This window comes from Oncorhynchus tshawytscha, linkage group LG20 (assembly GCF_018296145.1).
Source record: "Oncorhynchus tshawytscha isolate Ot180627B linkage group LG20, Otsh_v2.0, whole genome shotgun sequence".
Classification (NCBI taxonomy): domain Eukaryota; kingdom Metazoa; phylum Chordata; class Actinopteri; order Salmoniformes; family Salmonidae; genus Oncorhynchus; species Oncorhynchus tshawytscha.
The window spans coordinates 11,788,986-11,808,778 of record NC_056448.1 but is presented as its reverse complement, the minus strand read 5'-3'; the positions used below and the strand labels follow the sequence as shown (position 1 = coordinate 11,808,778).

Sequence of the window (19,793 nt, the reverse complement as noted above, 5' to 3'; positions counted from 1 at the left end):
AGTGAGTGAGTGAGTGAGTGAGTGAGTGAGTGAGTGAGTGAGTGAGTGAGTGAGTGAGTGAGAGATGGAGAAGAAAGAGTGAAGGGAGAGAGTGAGAGTGAGTGAGAAGAAAGAGAGAAAAGACAGAGAGAGAGAGAGAGAGAGAGAGAGAGAGAGAGAGAGAGAGAGAGAGAGAGTGAGAGAGAGAGAGATGGAGAAGAAAGAGAGAAGGGAGAGAGAGAGAGAAGGGAGAGAGAGAAGAAAGAGAGATGAAAGAGAGAAGGGAGAGAGAGAGATAAGAAAGAGAGAAGGGAGAGAGAGAGAGAGAGAGAGAAGAAAGAGAGAAGGGAGAGAGAGAGAAGAAAGAGAGATGAAAGAGAGAAGGGAGAGAGAGAGAAGAAAGAGAGAAAAGAGAGAAGGGAGAGAGAGAGAAGAAAGAGAGAAAAGAGAGAGAGAGTGAGTGAGTGAGAGAGGGAGAAGAAAGAGAGAGAGAAAGAGAGAAGAAAGAGAAGGGAGAGAGAGAGTGAGTGAGAGAGAGAGGGAGAAGAAAGAGAAGAAGAGAGAGAAGAAAGAGAGAAGGGAGAGAGAGAGAGAGAGAGAGAGAGAGAGAGACACTAGTTTCCGTCTCTGTTATGTGTCAGTCTTAATGATCCAGTTTGGACTCTCTCAGACAGAGCCTCAGCTTATGCAGCAGTGTGTATGTATGTCACAGGGCTACTGTGGCCTTATAGGCTTCTGTTATACAATAGCATCTCTTTGAGTTTAACAAGGCTGTCTCTCTATGCTACAAAAATCCTGTCCTCATTATGCGTGGTTGTGTCTGTGTGTGTGTGTCTGTGTGTCAGTGAGGGTGTGTGTCAGTGAGGGTGTGTGTCAGTGAGGGTGTGTGTGTCAGTGAGGGTGTGTGTGTGTGTTTTCTAGGAGCGATTATAATGAATAATTCATTTACTTGATTTTCTGAAAGAACTGAGTAACCGTAGGGTGTGCATTTGTTTGTGTGTGTGTGTGTGTGTGTGCGTGTGCGTGTGTCTCATCTGTTTGACCTCAGCCATGTTGATATTTTGTTCATGGATAAAGGTTTGGTCCCGGTTGATTACTACCCGCTAGACCTTCCACTCCCCCCTCCTCTGGTAGTTTCACTGACCAGAGTTCTCGTCCACCCTCTCCTCCACGGTGTGTTCTTTCTGGTGGACCCACTCGCTGTTACACTTGAAGTAGATCTGTGTGGCGGGCGTGGCCTTGCAGTAGAGATTGACAGGTTTGTTCTTGACGATGTACGCCTCCTCGGGCTCCATCAGGAACACTGGGAGGGGCTCCGGGGGGTCCGAGGGGAAGGTCTCTGGGAGATCACCCAATCCCATGTAGTCATCATCATCTCTCACTGCAGAGAAAAATAGAGGAGGGAGGGAGAGAGAGAGAGAGAGAAGTGAGTAGAAGAGAGAGAGAGAAGGAGAGAGGGAGGGAGGGAGGGAGGGAGTAATGGAAAGAGGGAGGATAGAGGGTTAGAGAGAGAGAGAGAGAGAGAGAGAGAGAGAGAGAGAGAGAGAGAGAGAGAAAGGAGAGAGGAATAAGGGAGAGGGAGAGGTGGACATACAACAAGGCAACAGTGTGTTATTACCATCATCTTTGCATGGGATTATTGTATACCACTCTGCACACTGTGGCATCCCTATCATTTGATAGTCTGGAATGTTTACACAAGTGCATTTTAAAGCCCAGGAAGTTTCTGGGATTCCTCCCAGGCAGACAGGATTTAAGGACCGGCCTGGCTGGCCTAACCACATGCAGCTAATGCTGACTCTACTGCCAGGGAATGGGAAGGGAGAGCAGAGGAGAAGAGAGAAAATGAGAACCAGAGTTCATGGGTTGAGAGGGAGGAGGCCCTTTCTAAACGTTCTCTCACACACACAGCCGATCTTACGACGACGACCCCAGGCTTTTGGCCCCGTTTAGTCCATTCCTGGGATAGTTCAGCTGCAGACAGATATACGCTTCCCTGTAATTACACCTGTCTTTCATCTCATACTGTCTTAAATGACACATGCAGGGGAGCGCACACGCAGACGCACACACAGGAGAGCACACACACACACACACACACACACACAGGAGAGCACACACACACACACAAACTCTGGCTAAGTTACTGACTCTTTAAAGAGAGAGAGATGAAGCCAATTCTCCATTTATTACCTCCAGAACTGTTCTATTCTTACCATTGAACTGGTCGACATCAATTATAGAGAGAGAGAGAGACAGAGCGAGAGAGAGATACGGAGACAGAGATAGAGATAGAGAGAGACAGAGACAGAGCGAGAGAGAGAGATACGGAGACAGAGATAGAGAGAGAGAGAGACAGAGCGAGAGAGAGATACGGAGACAGAGATAGAGAGAGAGATATGGAGACAGAGATAGAGAGAGAGAGAGACAGAGCGAGAGAGAGATACGGAGACAGAGATAGAGAGAGAGATATGGAGACAGAGATAGAGAGAGACAGAGACAGAGCGAGAGAGAGAGATACGGAGACAGAGATAGAGAGAGAGAGACAGAGCGAGAGAGAGAGATACGGAGACAGAGATAGAGAGAGAGAGACAGAGCGAGAGAGAGAGATATGGAGACAGAGATAGAGATAGAGAGACAGAGCGAGAGAGAGAGATATGGAGACAGAGATAGAGATAGAGAGAGACAGAGACACAGCGAGAGAGAGAGAGAGATACGGAGACAGAGAGAGAGAGAGAGAGATATGGAGACAGAGATAGAGAGAGAGATATGGAGACAGACAGAGAGAGAGAGAGAGATGGTATAAAGGTTTATCAGCATCATCAGTAATTCTTCGCTGTCCCTTAATCTCTCTTCTCGCTCTCTCTCTCTCTCTCTGGTGTGCGGACATGCTGGAGCCTTGTTGTCTGACAGACGCTGCCAGGTCCCCCTGACAGACGCTGCTGCAGTCTGAGTAGTAAATAGTGCCTGTGTGGATATCTATCTGTCTCTTCTAGCTAATGTCCAAATGTTATCTCCTCCCTCTCTCAACCACAGATTGGAGCTGATCGCTCAGAAAATAAAGGCTGGAGGAGCCTTCAATCATCCATGTGACCAGGTTAATGTGTGTGTGTGTGTGTGTGTGTGTGTGTGTGTGTGTGTGTGTGTGTGTGTGAGATTGTGTCCAGAGCAGTGTGTCTGCTTTTCATCACCGTAGGCGCTAAATCACTCCTCGCTCTCCTCAGCTCTTGATCTGGTGCTAATTGAGGAGTAGCAGTAAACCCTGAGTGACCTCTAACCCCTAGCTGTGACCTCTTTTCCTCACAGGTGTGTGTGGATGGATTGAGTAGTCAGCACTCAGCCCGACAGGCAGGAGAGAAGAGCTGTGCTGAATGATGGGTTCATTCATTTCCATATTTATTTTAATGGCTTATAACAACACAAGGGCAGTCACTATTTTCCATCAGGGCCATGGCCCACTCTATACCCAGGCCCAAGGACCCTGACACAGGAGCAGTGGAAGAAAAGCCGGGAAAGTCATTAAAGACTGTGTTAGCCTCCTTTCACCCTTCATTCCTACTATCTCTCCATCTCTTTTGTTCCCTCGCTCCCTCTCTCTTCCCACTGTGTCTGACTGTGGGGTTGGGAGATCAGAAACTAGCATCAAGGAATTCAATGTTGTTGCGCGCACACACACACACACACACACACACACACACAAACACACACAAACAAAACTCTCAAATTCAAAAACTTGCAGAGCGCAAGAAATAATGAATATAAGGGAATGAAACCAGCCCTCCAGTGCAAAAAGAAACCACATGACAAAATGAAAGACCCCGACTCTTACCCAATCCGCCGGGCCCTCGCTGTCTAGTCAATAGAATATAGAGCAACATCAAGCTCAGAGTAACAGCACTATCTTCTCCAGATCTCTCTCCTTCCCTCTCTATCCCCTTTTCTATCTGTCCCGCTCTCTCCACTTTTCTATCTGTCCCGCTCTCTCCTTCCCCCTCTCTATCCACTTTTCTATCTGTCCTGCTCTCTCCTTCCCCTTTTCTATCTGTCCCGCTCTCTCCTTCCCCCTCTCTATTCCTTTTTCTATCTCTCCCTCGCTGCTCCAAGGCACCAACAGCGTATGGGGTAAGTTGTCCTCACACTCAAGTCTATAATGTTGCAGCACGGCTATATCATTACAGTGGGCTAAATTTGTTTCCGCTATATAGTACTAGCCTAGCATTGTGCTTGGTGGGAGTTGGGGAGTGAGGGGGCCAGCCCAATGCGTAGCCCCCCTCCCCGTCTACGGGGCCTCATTCTGGGGGAGCGTTCCCGTTGACGCTCTCGCCTGACCTTGGTGCTTTGATGGTGATGGAGGCCCAGTGGGATGGACTGCTATCACCACGGTGATCTGAGAGCCAGACTGCACCCTGTTACACCTCCAGGCTACAGCGTTACAGCTGACACTGAGGCTCCCACCAGAAAACAGTCGCGCTGGATGTGCGAGACAGGAAACACAACTCTCAGACAGAGAGAAGAATTCAACCTTGACAGGAAAGGGAAAGAAACTGTAGCTAGACTTTCAACTCCAAACAACAGCTAGCTAATCGCCTGTAACCACCATTTTGGCTGTCTCTGATGGTGTTGCATATTTCTAAATGACTGTATAACTTATTGGCATACTCATTGGGATTATGCTTGGAAACTGTTGTTTTGTTTAGAATTATTACTTTCCTGTAATCATTTATTTAATAAGCTATATGTCTGAACTGTGTTATATGCAATATAGATTTCCCCAAGCTTTTCCAAAGATTTTAATCTGATATTTTAAATTGCTTCCATATTTTATACTGTTTAAATTTTTATAAACTATCTCCTAGCAGCACTTTTATTCAAATGCTATTTTGTTCCATAATTGGAGAGTTTTTCTCATTTGTATTGTGCGTCGTATTACTGAATATTTCAAGACCCCAAATTAATATTACTTGAATATTAACTTGATACTCGCACATCCCCCACAACGTAGAGTGCACTGTAAGGAATAAAAACCAAATAGTATGTGTGTTTTGGAGGACAATGAATGAACATACAGTGGGGAGAACAAGTATTTGATACACTGCCGATTTTGCAGGTTTTCCTACTTACAAAGCATGTAGAGGTCTGTCATTTTTATCATAGGTACACTTCAACTGTGAGAGACGGAATCTAAAACAAAAATCAGGAAAATCACATTGTACGATTTTTTAAGTAATTAATTTGCATTTTATTGCATGACAGTATTTGATCACCTACCAACCGGTAAGAATTCAGACTCACAGACCTGTTAGTTTTTCTTTAAGAAGCCCTCCTGTTCTCTACTCATTACCTGTAATAACTGCACCTGTTTGAACTCGTTACCTGTATAAAAGACACCTGTCCACACACTCAATCAAACTCCAACGCCTCCACAATGGCCAAGACCAGAGAGCTGTGTAAGGACATCAGGGATAAAATTGTAGACCTGCACAAGGCTGGGATGGGCTACAGGACAATAGGCAAGCAGCTTGGTGAGAAGGCAACAACTGTTGGCACAATTATTAGAAAATGGAAGAAGTTCAAGATGACGGTCAATCACCCTCGGTCTGGGGCTCCATGCAAGATCTCACCTCATGGGGCATCCAATGATCATGAGGAAGGTGAGGGATCAGCCCAGAACGACACGGCAGGACCTGGTCAATAAAAATCATACAATGTGATTTTCTGGATTTTTGTTTTAGATTCCGTCTCTCACAGTTGAAGTGTACCTATGATAAAAATTACAGACCTCTACATGCTTTGTAAGTAGGAAAACCTACAAAATCGGCAGTGTATCAAATACTTGTTCTCCCCACTGTATATTCTTAAACCTGAATTCCTCTTCAGACCAAAGAACATGCTCAGACGATGAGCAGTGCCTCCAGAAAGTATTCATACCCCTCGACTTATTCCATCATTTGTTGTGTTCCAGCCTAAATTCTAAATGGATTAAAACAAAACAAAATTCTTACCCATCTTCATACAATACCTCATATAATAACAAAGTGAAAATATATTCTTGTACATTTTTGCAAATGTACTGAAAGTGAAATACATAAATATCTCATTAGCATAAGTATTCAAACCCCTGAGTCGATACACGTTAGAAACTCCTTTGGAAGTGATTACAGCTGTGAGTCTTTCTGGGTAAGTCTCAGAGATTTACACGTCTGGATTGTACAATATTTGCACATTATTCTTTTTCTAATTCTTCCAGCCCTGTCAAGTTGGTTGTTGATCATTGCTAGACAGCCATTTCCAAGCCGGTATCTTTGTAGTGACTGGGTGTATTGATACACCATCCAAGGTGTAATTAATAACCATGCTCAAAGGGATATTCAATGTGTCATTCTTTTGTTTATTTTTTGTCCATCTACCAATAGGTTCCCTTCTACGGAGGCATAGGAAAACCACCCTGGTCTTTGTGATTGAATCTGTGGTTGAAATTCACTGCTCATCTGAGGGATCTTACAGATAATTGTATGTACTGGGAACAGAGTTGGGTTAGTCATTCAAAAATCATGTTAAACACTATTAGTCCATGCAACTTGTTATGTGATTTGTTAAGCACATTTTTTGAACCTGAACTTATTTATGCTTGCCATAACAAAGGGGTTGAATACTTATTGAATACAAGACATTTCATCTTTTAATCCATGTGTAAACATTTCGAAAAACATAATTTATGTGTTGTGTGTTGTCCAGTGACACAAAATCTCATTTGAAGAAATGTTCAATTCAGGCTGTAACACAACAAAACGTGGAAAAAGTCAAGGGGTGTGAATACTTCCTGAACTGTAAATCTGAGGCGCAGAGGAGAAATATCCCCATGGAAGTCCGTGTAAATGTCCAATACGTTCACGATGAAAAGAAAGGCAGAAGCCCAGCCAGAGAGATGAGTGGCTACCACAGACAGTACAGACACGCTGTGTGTGTGTGTGTGTGTGTGTGTGTGTCATGTGATACTGTCAGCAGATCAAGGACAGACGACAGATGATCACACGGTGACAGGCCCACATTAAAACGCAACCTGACATAAAACACACATCAGGACGCCAGCTGACGCCGTCAAATGTCTACCTTCGAACACGGGCCCGTACCAGCGCAACACACTCGTCAAGCGTAAAGACCATGTGCCCTGCAGGCCTTTAGTTCAGAGAGACCTCAGTGATAGATTGACGGATAGCGCCATTGAGAATGGAATAGTCAGACCGATAAAGACAGGTTCCCCCGTGCTGCCCGACGCTACTTTGTGTACCACACAGACAGTCACTGGCGTTTCTTACCTTGCAGCAGTGAGCTGTCCCTGTGTGTCTGTCTGTGGGGAGTAACTGAAGCAGACTTCAGTGGGTCTCTGTCACCACAGGACACACAGACTACTGCACATCACGGGATTTGCTTTGTGGAGGGAATGGTGTGTTGATGCAGACAGTGTCCCTCCTCTCTTAGGCATACCTCTTTGACGTGCACGAATAGCTTGAAGATGCTCGGCGTTACTGTGCCGGGCGCCTTTTGGGAAAGCGACAGACACGTCCTCTTTGGACCGTCAATGAGAGAAACAACAGTAAGATCCTTTTTAATGCCGGATTTATTTGTGAGGCGTCTGAACAGGACTCCATTTTGTTGCCACTGTGTGCCTGTTTGAGCCTACTGTATCGCTCAACTAGGTGAGTGTATGTGACGTGTCTCTGTTGGTCTGGAAATGTGCTTTTCCCCCCCTATGTGTCTTTCTGTGGTGTTGCCGTATATTATACAGTTGCGCTGTATGTGTGATAACAGCTGGTGAATGCTCCTCCCTCACACCAGATAAGCACTATTCTATCCGTGCGCAACCAGATTTATCGTCCCCAGGAAGGCACTCTATCAACCAGGCCGCTTTTTTCCCCTCCATCATGGAAGAGTCAAGCGTGAACGCGAATGAACACAGACATAAATCTTCACCCCTCCTTTCTCCTCTCCTCTTCTATTCCCCACACACCCCTCTTTTCACTCACATCCATGATACATTCTCTCCTCTCCTCTTCCACTGTCCTCCACTCCCTCCTCTCATCTCCACTCCTTGTTTCTGTCGCTGTCGGCCCGCTTCTCTCCCGATGTTGACGACAAAAAGGGTACGCCATGTAGTGAGCAGGGGAACAGGACAAAAGGAATTTCCCCCCGAGGAATGTTCAACAGAAGGGAATCATTTAGTGAAATCCAATGGGCCTATGAGGTGATCTATATAGGACTTGTGTAAGACCACACAGTCACGCAACGTGTCACAAGACGGTGTGCAATGTCAATCAGAGCCGCCTACTCATGTGTTCCCAGCACATCTCCCCAATTACATTGATTGAACATAAATCAATGCTTAAGACTCTCTTCAAACAATACTCGCCTGTATTGGATTAAATAAAGACCTGGTGGCTCAAATCTATATGGATGACTCTGTTCTCACAAACACTGAAACATTAAAACACTACCATAAACAACACACAACGTATGCACTGTGCCATAAGTTATCTCCTTTCATCTTTCTCATCTTCTTCCCCATTTACACTAATGTAGAGAGAGAGCGAGAGAACTAGAGCTTCCACCCCCCCTTCCAACACGGATGGGGCTAGGAGCACCAGATACTGAGTAGCATTACAGGCCCAGTGACCCCTCCCCTCCCCTGTGCTCTCTATTGAAGAGTGCTAAACACACTCATATTTCATCCCCTGGGACCCAGGAATGGGGGGAGAGAGAGAGAGAGAGAGAGAGGCATGAGAGTAGGGGAGAGGGTTAGAGAGAGAAGGGGGCTAGAGAGTAGCGGGGGGAGAGAGAGGGGGGGGGTAGAGAGTAGCAGGGGGAGAGAGAGAAGGGGGCTAGAGAGTAGCAGGGGAGAGAGAGAGAAGGGGGCTAGAGAGTAGCAGGGGAGAGAGAGAGAAGGGGACTAGAGAGTAGCAGGGGAGAGAAAGAGGGTTAGAGAGAGGGTTAGAGAGAGAAAGGGGGCTAGAGAGTAGCGGGGGAGAGAGAGAGAGGGGGCTAGAGGGTAGGGGAGAGAGAGAGGTGAGGGAAGAAAGAGAGGGTGAGAGAGAGAGAGAGGGAGAGAGAGAGAGGGGGCTAGAGAGTAGGGGGAGAGAGAGAGGTGAGGGAAGAAAGAGAGGGTAGAGAGAGAGAGAGAGAGAGAGAGAGAGGGCTAGAGAGTAGGGAGGAGAGAGAGACAGAGAGAGAGAGGGCTAGAGAGTAGGGAGGAGAGAGAGAGGGGTGGGGGAGAGAGAGAGGTGAGGGAAGAAAGAGAGGGTTAGAGAGAGAGGTAGGGAGGAGAGAGAGAGAGAGAGAGAGAGAGAGAGAGAGAGAGAGAGAGGGCTAGAGAGTAGGGAGGAGAGAGAGAGAGGGGTGGGGGAGAGAGAGAGAGGTGAGGGAAGAAAGAGAGGGTTAGAGAGAGAGAGAGAGGGCTAGAGAGTAGGGAGGAGAGAGAGAGGTAGGGAGGAGAGAGAGAGGTGGGGGAGAGAGAGAGAGGTGAGGGAGAGAGAGAGAGAGGGCTAGAGAGTGAGAGAGAGAGAGAGAGAGAGGGCTAGAGAGTAGGGAGGAGAGAGAGAGGTGACGGAGAGAAGAGAGTTAGAGAGACGCTACACCGCTACAGCAAACTGGAAGTCTTCCGACTAGCTTGGAAAGACAGTACCGTGCAGTATCGAAAAGCCCTCACTGCTGCTCAATCATCCTATTTTTCCAACTTAATTGAGGAAAATAAGAACAATCCAAAATGTATTTTTCATTTTGTCGCTAAGCTAACTTAAAAGCAGAATTCCCCAAGAGAGGATGGCTTTCACTTCAGCAGTGATGAACTCATTAACGTCTTTGAGGAAAAGATCATGATCATTAGAAAGCAAATTACGGGCTCCTCTTTAAATCTGTGTATTCCTCCAAAGCTCAGGAGTCCAGAGTCTGCACAACTCTGCCAGGACCTAGGATCAAGGGAGACACTCAAGATTTTTAGTACTACATTTCTTGACACATTGGTGAAAATAATCATGGCCTCTAAACCTTCAAGCTGCATACTGGATCCTATTCCAACTAAACTACTGAAAGAGCTGATTCCTGTGCTTATTATGTTGAAGATAATAAACGGCTCTCTATCCACCAGATGTGTACCAAACTTTTTCAACTCACTTGAAAAAGACAAACCTTGACCCAGAAAATATAAAACAACTATTGGCCTATATTGAATCTCCCATTCCTCTCAAAAATGTTAGATAAAGCTGTTGCGCAGCAACTCACTGCCTTCCTGAAGACAAATAATGTATACAAAATGCTTCAGTCTGGTTTTAGACCCCATCATAGCACTGAGACTGCACTTGTGAAGGTGGTAAATTACCTTTTAATGGCGTCAGACCGAGGCTCTGCATCTGTCCTCGTGCTCCTAGACCTTAGTGCTGCTTTTGATACCATCGATCACCACATTCTTTTAGAGAGATTGGAAACACAAATTGGTCTACACGGACAAATTCTGGCCTGGTTTAGATCTTATCTGTCAGAAATATATCAGTTTGTCTCTATGGATGGTTTGTCCTCAGACAAATCAACTGTACATTTCGGTTTTCCTCAAGGCTCCATTTTAGGACCACTATTGTTTTCACTATATATTTTACCTCTTGGTGATGTTAACTTTCACAGATGACACACAGCTGTGTATTTCATTGAAACAAAATTGCCCTCCCTGGAAGCCTGTGTTTCAGACAGAAGGAAGTGGATGGTTGCAAATGTTCTACTTTTAACCTCGGACAAAACAGAGATGCTTGTTCTAGGTCCCAAGAAACAAAGAGATCTTCTGTTGAATCTGACAATTGATCTTGAAGGTTGTACAGTCGTCTCAAATGGAACTGTGAAGGACCTCGGCGTTACTCTGGACCCTGATCTCTCTTTTGATGAACATATCAAGACCATTTCAAGGACAGCCTTTTTGCATCTACGTAATATTGCAAAAATCAGAAACTTTCTGTCCAAAAATTACGCAGAAAAATGAATCCGTGCTTTTGTCACTTCTAGGTTAGATTACTGCAATGCTCTACTTTCCAGCTACCCGGATAAAGCACGAAATAAACTTCAGTTAGTGCTAAACACGGCTGCTAGAATTGACTAGAACCAAAATATTTGACCATATTACTCCAGTGCTAGCTTCTCTACACTGGCTTCCTGTTAAAGCAAGGCCTGATTTCAAGGTTTTACTGCTAACCTACAAAGCATTACATGGACTTGCTCCTACCCATATTTCCGATTTGGTCCTGCCGTACATACCTACACCTACTCTACAGTCACAAGACGCAGGCCTCCTTATTGTCCCTAGAATTTTGAAGCAAACAGCTGGAGGCAAGGCTTTCTCTTATAGAGCTCCATTTATGGAATGGTCAGCCTACCCATGTGAGAGACTTAGACTCGGTCTCAACCTTTAAGTCTTTATTGAAGACTCACCTCTTCAGTAGGTCCTATGATTGAGTGTAGTCTGGCCCAGGAGTGTGAAGGTGAACGGAAATGCACTGGAGCAACGAACGGCCCTTGCTGTCTCTGCCTGGCTGGTTCCCCTCTCTCCACTGGGATTCTCTGCCTCTAACCCTATTACAGGGGCTGAGTCACTGGCTTACTGGTGCACTTCCATGCCGTCCCTAGGAGGGGTGCGTCACTTGAGTGGGATGAGTCACTGGCGTGATCTTCCTGTCCTGGTTGGCACCCCCTCCTTGGGTTGTGCAGTGGCGCAGATCTTTGTGGGCTATACTCGGCATTGTCTCAGGATGGTAAGTTGGTGGTTGAAGATATCCCTCTAGTGGTGTGGGGGCTGTGCTTTGGCAAAGTGGGTAGGGTTAAATCCTGCCTGTTTGGCCCTATCCGGGGGTATCGTCGGACAGGGCCACAGTATCTCCTGACCCCTCCTGTCTCAGCCTCCAGTATTTATGCTGCAGTAGTTTATGTGTCGGGGGGCTAGGGTCAGTCTGTTATATCTGGAGTATTTCTCCTGTCTTATCCGGTGTCCTGTGTGAATTTAAGTATGCTCTCTCTAATTCTCTCTCTCTCCCTTTCTTTCTCTCGGAGGACCTGAGCCCTAGGAACATGCCTCGGGACTACCTGGTCTGATGACTCCTTGCTCCCAGTCCACCTGGCTGTGCTGCTGCTCCAGTTTCAACTGTTCTGCCTGTGGCTATGGAAGCCTGACCTGTTCACCGGACGTGCTACCTGTCCCAGACCTGCTGTTTTCAACTCTCTAGAGACAGCAGGAGCGGTAGAGATACTGAATGATCGACTATGAAAAGCCAACCGACATTTTCTCCTGAGGTGCTGACCTGTTGCACTCTCGACAACCACTGTGATGATTATTATTTGACCATGCTGGTCATCTATGAACATTTGAACATCTTGGCCATGTTCTGTTATAATCTCCACCCGGCACAGCCATAAGAGGACTGGCCACCCCTCATAGCCTAGTTCCTCTCTAGGTTTCTTCCTAGGTTCCTGCCTTTCTAGGGAGTTTTTCCTAGCCACTGTGCTTCTACACCTGCATTGCTTGCTGTTTGGGGTTTTAGGCTGGGTTTCTGTACAGCACTTTGAGATATCAGCTGATGTAAAAAGGGCTTTATAAATACATTTGATTGATTGATTGATTGTTTGATAGAGAGAGAGAGAGAGAGAGAGCTAGAGAGTAGGGGGAGAGCAGTGGGGTGGAGAGAGAGGGTTAGAGAGAGAGAGGGCTAGAGTGTAGGGGGAGAGAGAGAGGGTCAGAGAGAGAGAGAGAGAGAGAGAAAGAGATTAGGGGAGAGAGAGAGAGAGATTAGGGTGGGAGAGAGAGACGAGAGAGGTGGGGGTATGGGGGGGACACACTCGCTGTGCTCCAAAGTTAAAACTCAGAAGGCAACATTGTTAACAGCGTACACCTCCCCATTGATCCCAGAGCAGAGTCATTCCATTTCAGCCCTGTGTTAACCGAGACTGTAGAGAGAGAGGGAGAGGGGAAGAGAGAGGGAGAGAGACGGGAGGCAAGAGCGTCCACACGAGTCGTATTAACCAAATGAATAATTCAAATCGGGTGCTTTCTACAGAAGTCCAATTCATGCGTCTTATCTTTAACAGAGTAAGTGATGTAATTGCAAAAATGAATCTGCACAAATTGATTTAGCCCACCTCAGCAAGGCAGGGCGCAAGGCAGGAGAGCTGCAGCAGTAGTGGGGTGGGAGAGTGGGCCTGGAGATAAGCGTAGAAAATGTGCTAAATGAGAAATGGACATGCTCTAGATAAACTTCCCTCTGTTTCTCTCTCTCTCCCCTCCCTTTCTCTTTGTTCTCTTTCTTTTTCTCCCTCCATACTCCCTGTTCTCTTTCCTCTCCCCATCTCCTTCTCTCTCTATATGATTTCTTCTTCTCTCTCTCTCTATCTCCTTTTTCTCTCTCCTTCGCTCACTCCATTCTCTCTTTTCTCTCTCTTCTCTGTCATTCTCTCTCTCCTTCTGTCATTAAAATGCCTTTCATTAACCCAGGGCAGATCTCAAGGTGCCTACAGGTCAGGCACAGAAATAGCACAACATGATATAGAAACTACCCAGCACAAACAGCCAGTTGAAGGGACTAAAGACACAATTATGACCACCTCGGTCTACCTTTTTTTCTTTGCATTCAGCATTTCATATCTCTCTCTCTCGCTTGCTCCGTGTCCCCCCCCCTCTTTTTCCCTTTCTCTAAGTCTACATTCAGCCCTCTATATAGTCCTTGACCCTGCCCTTCACCCACTCCAGCCATTCTCTGGCAGCAGGCAGTCTTTGCATGCCAGAGCTTGGCCTGTGTCCCATGGCATCACGTTGCCAGAAGGTGACAAGGTCACTGTGGTCAGACAATGGCCTTGTCTGTAGTTTAGCACAGAACAGGGAAGGGCTGGTTCTGAGAGACCGTAATGGCTGAAGTGATGCCTGAGTGATCAGACAGACAGACAGACAGACTAGACACTGGAGGGCCTAGACACACAGCGCGACTTCCACTCCCTCATTTCATTCCTGGGCCCTTCCTCAAACCTGCTGGGACCATATGCCACAGGGAACAAAACAGGAAGACTGATTTATAACCAGCACAGTCAGCAAAGAGACTCATTGAAATATACCGCAAGGTTTAATTCTGCATTCTGTGCAGAGAGAATGCAAGGCCATGCCACGCAGTCTCCTCTTATTTCTATGGGATGTGATATGAACTGTGGTAGAGATGAAAAATTCATTCCCAGGGTGTCATGGAAACGGAGGCTCACTGTACTGTTGCAAGAGGTGGCAAAAAAAGCCTGCTGGGCTACCCTAGCTCCAAACCTCACCTTTCTGCAAATCTCCAGGTAGATAATGCTCGATTGATGCATTCAGCATCAAATTTGTGACAAGGTCGGAATTATTTTGGTCAAAGGGGTAATATTGGAAATATTGTTGTCGTTGACAGATTGAGATTGTATTTATGTGTGCATTCTTGTGGGGTGAGTTGTTGTACAGTGCATTCGGAGAGTATTCAGACCCCCTTTTCCACATTTTGGTACGTTACAACCTTCTTCTAAAATGGATTAAATAAAAAATATGTCTCATCAATCTATAGACAATTCCCCATACCCCCAAAGCGAAAACAAATTTTAATACATTTAAAAATCTATATAATTTAAATACCTTATTTACATAAGTACTCAGACCCTTCGCTATGAGGCTCGAAATTGAACTCAGGTGCATCCTGTTTCCATTGACCATCCTTGAGATGTTTCTACAACTTGATTGGAGTCCACCTGTGGTAAATTCAATTGATTGGACATGATTTGGAAAGGCACACCTGTCTATATAAGGTGCCACGGTTGACAGTGCATGTCAAGAATAAAAACCAAGCCATGAAGTCGAAGGAATTGTCCATAGAGCTCCGAGACAGGATTGTGTCGAGGCACAGATCTGGGGAAGGGTACCAAAACATTTCTGCAGCATTGAAAGTCTCCAAGAACACATTGGCCTCCATCATTCTTAAATGGAAGAAGTTTGGAACCACCAAGACTTTTCCTCGAGCTGGCCACCTGGCCAAACTGAGCAATTGGGGGAGAAGGGCCTTGGTCAGGGAGGTGACCAAGAACCCAATGGTCACTCTGACAGAGCTCCAGAGTTCCTCTGTGGAAACCTTCCAGAAGGACAACCCGCTCTGCAGCACCCAACCAATCAGGCCTTTATGGTAGAGCGGTCAGACGGAAGCCACTCCTCAGTAAAAGTCACATGACAGCCCACTTGGAGTTTGCCAAAAGGCACCTAAAGGAGTCTCAGACCATGAGAAACAAGATTCTCTGGTCTGATGAAACCAAGATTGAACTCTTTGGCCTGAATGCCAAGCGCCACATCTGGAGGAAACCAGGCACCGCTCATCACCTGGCCAATACCATCAGTGAAACATGGTGGTGGCAGCATCATGCTGTGGGGATGTTTTTCTGAGGGAGGGACTGGGAGACTAGTCAGGATCAAGGGAAAGATGAGATCCTTGATGAAAACCTGCTCCAGAGCACTCAGGACCTTAAACTGAGGTGAAGGTTCACCTTCCAACAGGACAACGACACTAAGCACACAGCCAAGACAATGCAGGAGTAGTTTTGGGACAAGTCTCTGAATGTCCTTGAGTGACCCAGCCAGAGCCGGACTTGAACCCATTCGATCATCTCTGGAGAGACCTGAAAATAGCTGTGCAGCGATGCTCCAGATCCAACCTGACAGAGCTTGAGAGGATCTGCAGAGAGGAATGGGAGAAACTCCCCAAATACAGGTGTGCCAAGTTAGTAGCGTCATGCCCAAGAAGACTCTAGGCTGTAATCGCTGCCAAAGGTGCATTAACAAAGTACTTAGTAAATGGTCTGAATACTTATGTAAATGTGATATTCCAGTTCTTTTTATATACATTTACAAAACATTTTAAAAGCCTGTTTTTGCTTTGTCATTATGTGGTATTGTGTGTAGATTGATTAAGGAAAAAAATAATAATAATAATTAAAAAACAATTTTATCAATTTTAGAATAAGGCTGTAACGTAACAAAATGTGGAAAAAGTGAAGGGGTCTGAATACTTTCTGAATGCACTGTATACTGCTGTTCATACATTTATAGAAACATATATTAGCCTTTTCCTCTAATTTTCTTCTCCTATCTGCTCTTTTCTCATCATCCGCTTTCTTCAATTTCCCCGTTGTTATTTTCTCCCCCTTTCCACTGCAGCTCCTTCTTACCCATCTCTCTTTCTGACTTCTCTCCTCTCCTTCCCTTGCTCTGGACAAAAAGCCATTTTGGTGCTTGATTGGGGAATGATGCTGCTACTTACAGAGTCCCTCCATCAGTGACGAGGGAGGAGAGGAGAGGGGGAAGAGAAAAAGCTCAGGAGGAGTAGTGGCTCCCTGGGGGCGCTGTAGCCATGATGGGTGAGCTGTCAAACGCCCCATTGTCCAAATTACCCAGCAAGCACTGTTTCGCCACCCGGGACTAATTTACGGTGCGGTGTGGCACAACCATCGTTCTCAGAGAGAGAGACTGGGAGGAGGATAAATACTAGGAGGTACTGTGTAGAGCCCTAGGTTATGTGACGCCCCTCACAGAGACTCTACAGGATGGTAGCCAAATCATCTCTCCTCTCGCTCTACAGGTCTCCTTCTCAACCCTTAGCACAGCGTCTACTGCCGTGTACACCGGCTGCAGCAAACAGCAGGTCAGGGTGCTCTCTGTTCAATGTGCTTCATTACAGAGCTAGCCAGCCTCTCTGATGCATGTCACTGCCCCAATGACTAGCACACTGACGAGAGCTGGTCTCTGTCTGAGCACGGTAACATCCTCAAATAATGAACACCACCCACTCACATGTACAGTAACCAGTAGGTCTACACAGTGTTGCTGCTTTAAAGTGTCCCTCCCTTGTGGACAGATCTGGTTCCAGGCTTGCCTGCTACTCGGGCCTAATTATGGCTGTAGCCACGGTACCCTCCAAAAACACTGGTGCCCCTGCTACTCCGGCCTCCTCTTGTCACATCCCTGGGTGCCCAGGGGCAGACGGGGGCACAACCCTACCCTGGCGTGGGCTGCCGAGCGAATCGGAAGCTGTCAGAGGAGACGAGTCACACCCTCTAACCCCTGGCTGTGCCCAATGGCTGCAGGTGTAACACACAGAGCTCTAATTGGCCCAGAGCAGCAAGAAGAGCGATACTGACAAAGCTTGAGGAACACAAAGACAGGGAGAGAGGGACAAACAGACCCTGAACACTGCCTATCTCATATTATATTCACAATTTTATTAAAATTTTTATTTAATCGTTATTTTAATAGGCAAGTCAATTAAGAACAAATTCTTATTTACAATGATGGCCAAATCCTAAACCGGATGACGCTGGGCCAATTGTGCCCCGCCCTATGGGGGACTCCCCCAATCACGGGCCGGTTGTGATACAGCCTGGAATTGAACCAGAGTCTGCAGTGACCGTCTAGCACTGAGATGCAGTGCTTTAGACTGCGCCACTCGGGAGCCCATGTATACTGTATTCAGGACAAAATATTTTATCATGCATAATCCAGTTTCACAAACACGTTCAGGTCATAATATACACTGCTCTGAAATTCTAATACCCCCACCACAATAGCTATGCCATTTCTCTAATATTTGTTAAGAGTATGGTCAGTCATTTATCTGTGAAAAGACTCGGTAATATTTTACCAGGAATTAGTCTCGGTCTTGGAATGTTCAAATTCAACTATTTATATTCTCCTGTGATATACAAATAGTCTGCTAGGCGCCGTCACGCTGTCCTCATGCAGCCGTCTCTTTTAGTATTCAGGGCCATAGTGGAAACTACACACTATTAGCAAATCAGAGGGCTAAATATCGGAGAAACCTAACAATGACCAATACGGTCCCCGCGTCAATCTTGACCCTGTGAAGAGATAACAAAAGCAGATAATAGGGACTCAGACAAAGCAGGAGAGAAAAGAGGACACACAGAACGCAGTCAAGTGCACACACACATAGACAGGAGTAGGCTACGCTACACACATAGACAGGAGTAGGCTACGCTACACACATAGACAGGAGTAGACTACACTACACACATAGACAGGAGTAGGCTACGCTACACACATAGACAGGAGTAGGCTACGCTACACACATAGACAGGAGTAGACTACGCTACACACATAGACAGGAGTAGACTACGCTACACACAGACAGGAGTAGGCTACGCTACACACATAGACAGGAGTAGACTACACTACACACATAGACAGGAGTAGACTACACTACACACATAGACAGGAGTAGGCTACGCTACACACATAGACAGGAGTAGACTACACTACACACATAGACAGGAGTAGACTACACTACACACACAGACAGGAGTAGACTACGCTACACACATAGACAGGAGTAGACTACGCTACACACAGACAGGAGTAGACTACACTACACACACAGACAGGAGTAGACTACGCTACACACAGACAGGAGTAGGCTACGCTACACACATAGACAGGAGTAGGCTACACTACACACACAGACAGGAGTAGGCTACGCTACACACATAGACAGGAGTAGACTACACTACACACACAGACAGGAGTAGACTACACTACACACATAGACAGGAGTAGACTACACTACACACATAGACAGGAGTAGACTACACTACACACACAGACAGGAGTAGGCTACGCTACACACACAGACAGGAGTAGACTACGCTACACACACAGACAGGAGTAGACTACGCTACACACACAGACAGGAGTAGACTACGCTACACACAGACAGGAGTAGGCTACGCTACACACATAGACAGGAGTAGGCTACGCTACACACACAGACAGGAGTAGACTACGCTACACACACAGACAGGAGTAGACTACGCTACACACACAGACAGGAGTAGACTACGCTACACACAGACAGGAGTAGGCTACGCTACACACATAGACAGGAGTAGGCTACGCTACACACATAGACAGGAGTAGGCTACGCTACACACATAGACAGGAGTAGGCTACGCTACACACATAGACAGGAGTAGACTACGCTACACACATAGACAGGAGTAGACTACGCTACACACATAGACAGGAGTAGACTACACTACACACATAGACAGGAGTAGACTACGCTACACATAGACAGGAGTAGACTACACTACACACATAGACAGGAGTAGACTACGCTACACACATAGACAGGAGTAGACTACACTACACACATAGACAGGAGTAGGCTACGCTACACACAGACAGGAGTAGACTACACTACACACATAGACAGGAGTAGACTACAATACACACATAGACAGGAGTAGACTACACTACACACATAGACAGGAGTAGGCTACGCTACACACAGACAGGAGTAGACTACACTACACACATAGACAGGAGTAGGCTACGCTACACACATAGACAGGAGTAGGCTACGCTACACACATAGACAGGAGTAGGCTACGCTACACACATAGACAGGAGTAGGCTACGCTACACACAGACAGGAGTAGGCTACGCTACACACAGACAGGAGTAGGCTACGCTACACACAGACAGGAGTAGGCTACGCTACACACATAGACAGGAGTAGGCTACGCTACACACATAGACAGGAGTAGGCTACGCTACACACACAGACAGGAGTAGGCTACGCTACACACAGACAGGAGTAGGCTACGCTACACACATAGACAGGAGTAGGCTACGCTACACACATAGACAGGAGTAGGCTACGCTACACACATAGACAGGAGTAGGCTACGCTACACACATAGACAGGAGTAGGCTACGCTACACA

General features: G+C 46.4%; 1 protein-coding gene across 1 annotated transcript in view; it reads right to left on the bottom strand.

Annotated features, from left to right (window-relative positions):
* Positions 1–19,793, bottom strand: part of unc5c (unc-5 netrin receptor C) — a 184,326-nt gene that overhangs the window by 82,776 nt on the left and 81,757 nt on the right. Inside the window, 1 exon segment of the mRNA XM_042302190.1 lies at positions 1,124–1,360. Coding sequence (XP_042158124.1) covers positions 1,124–1,360 — 237 coding nt within the window.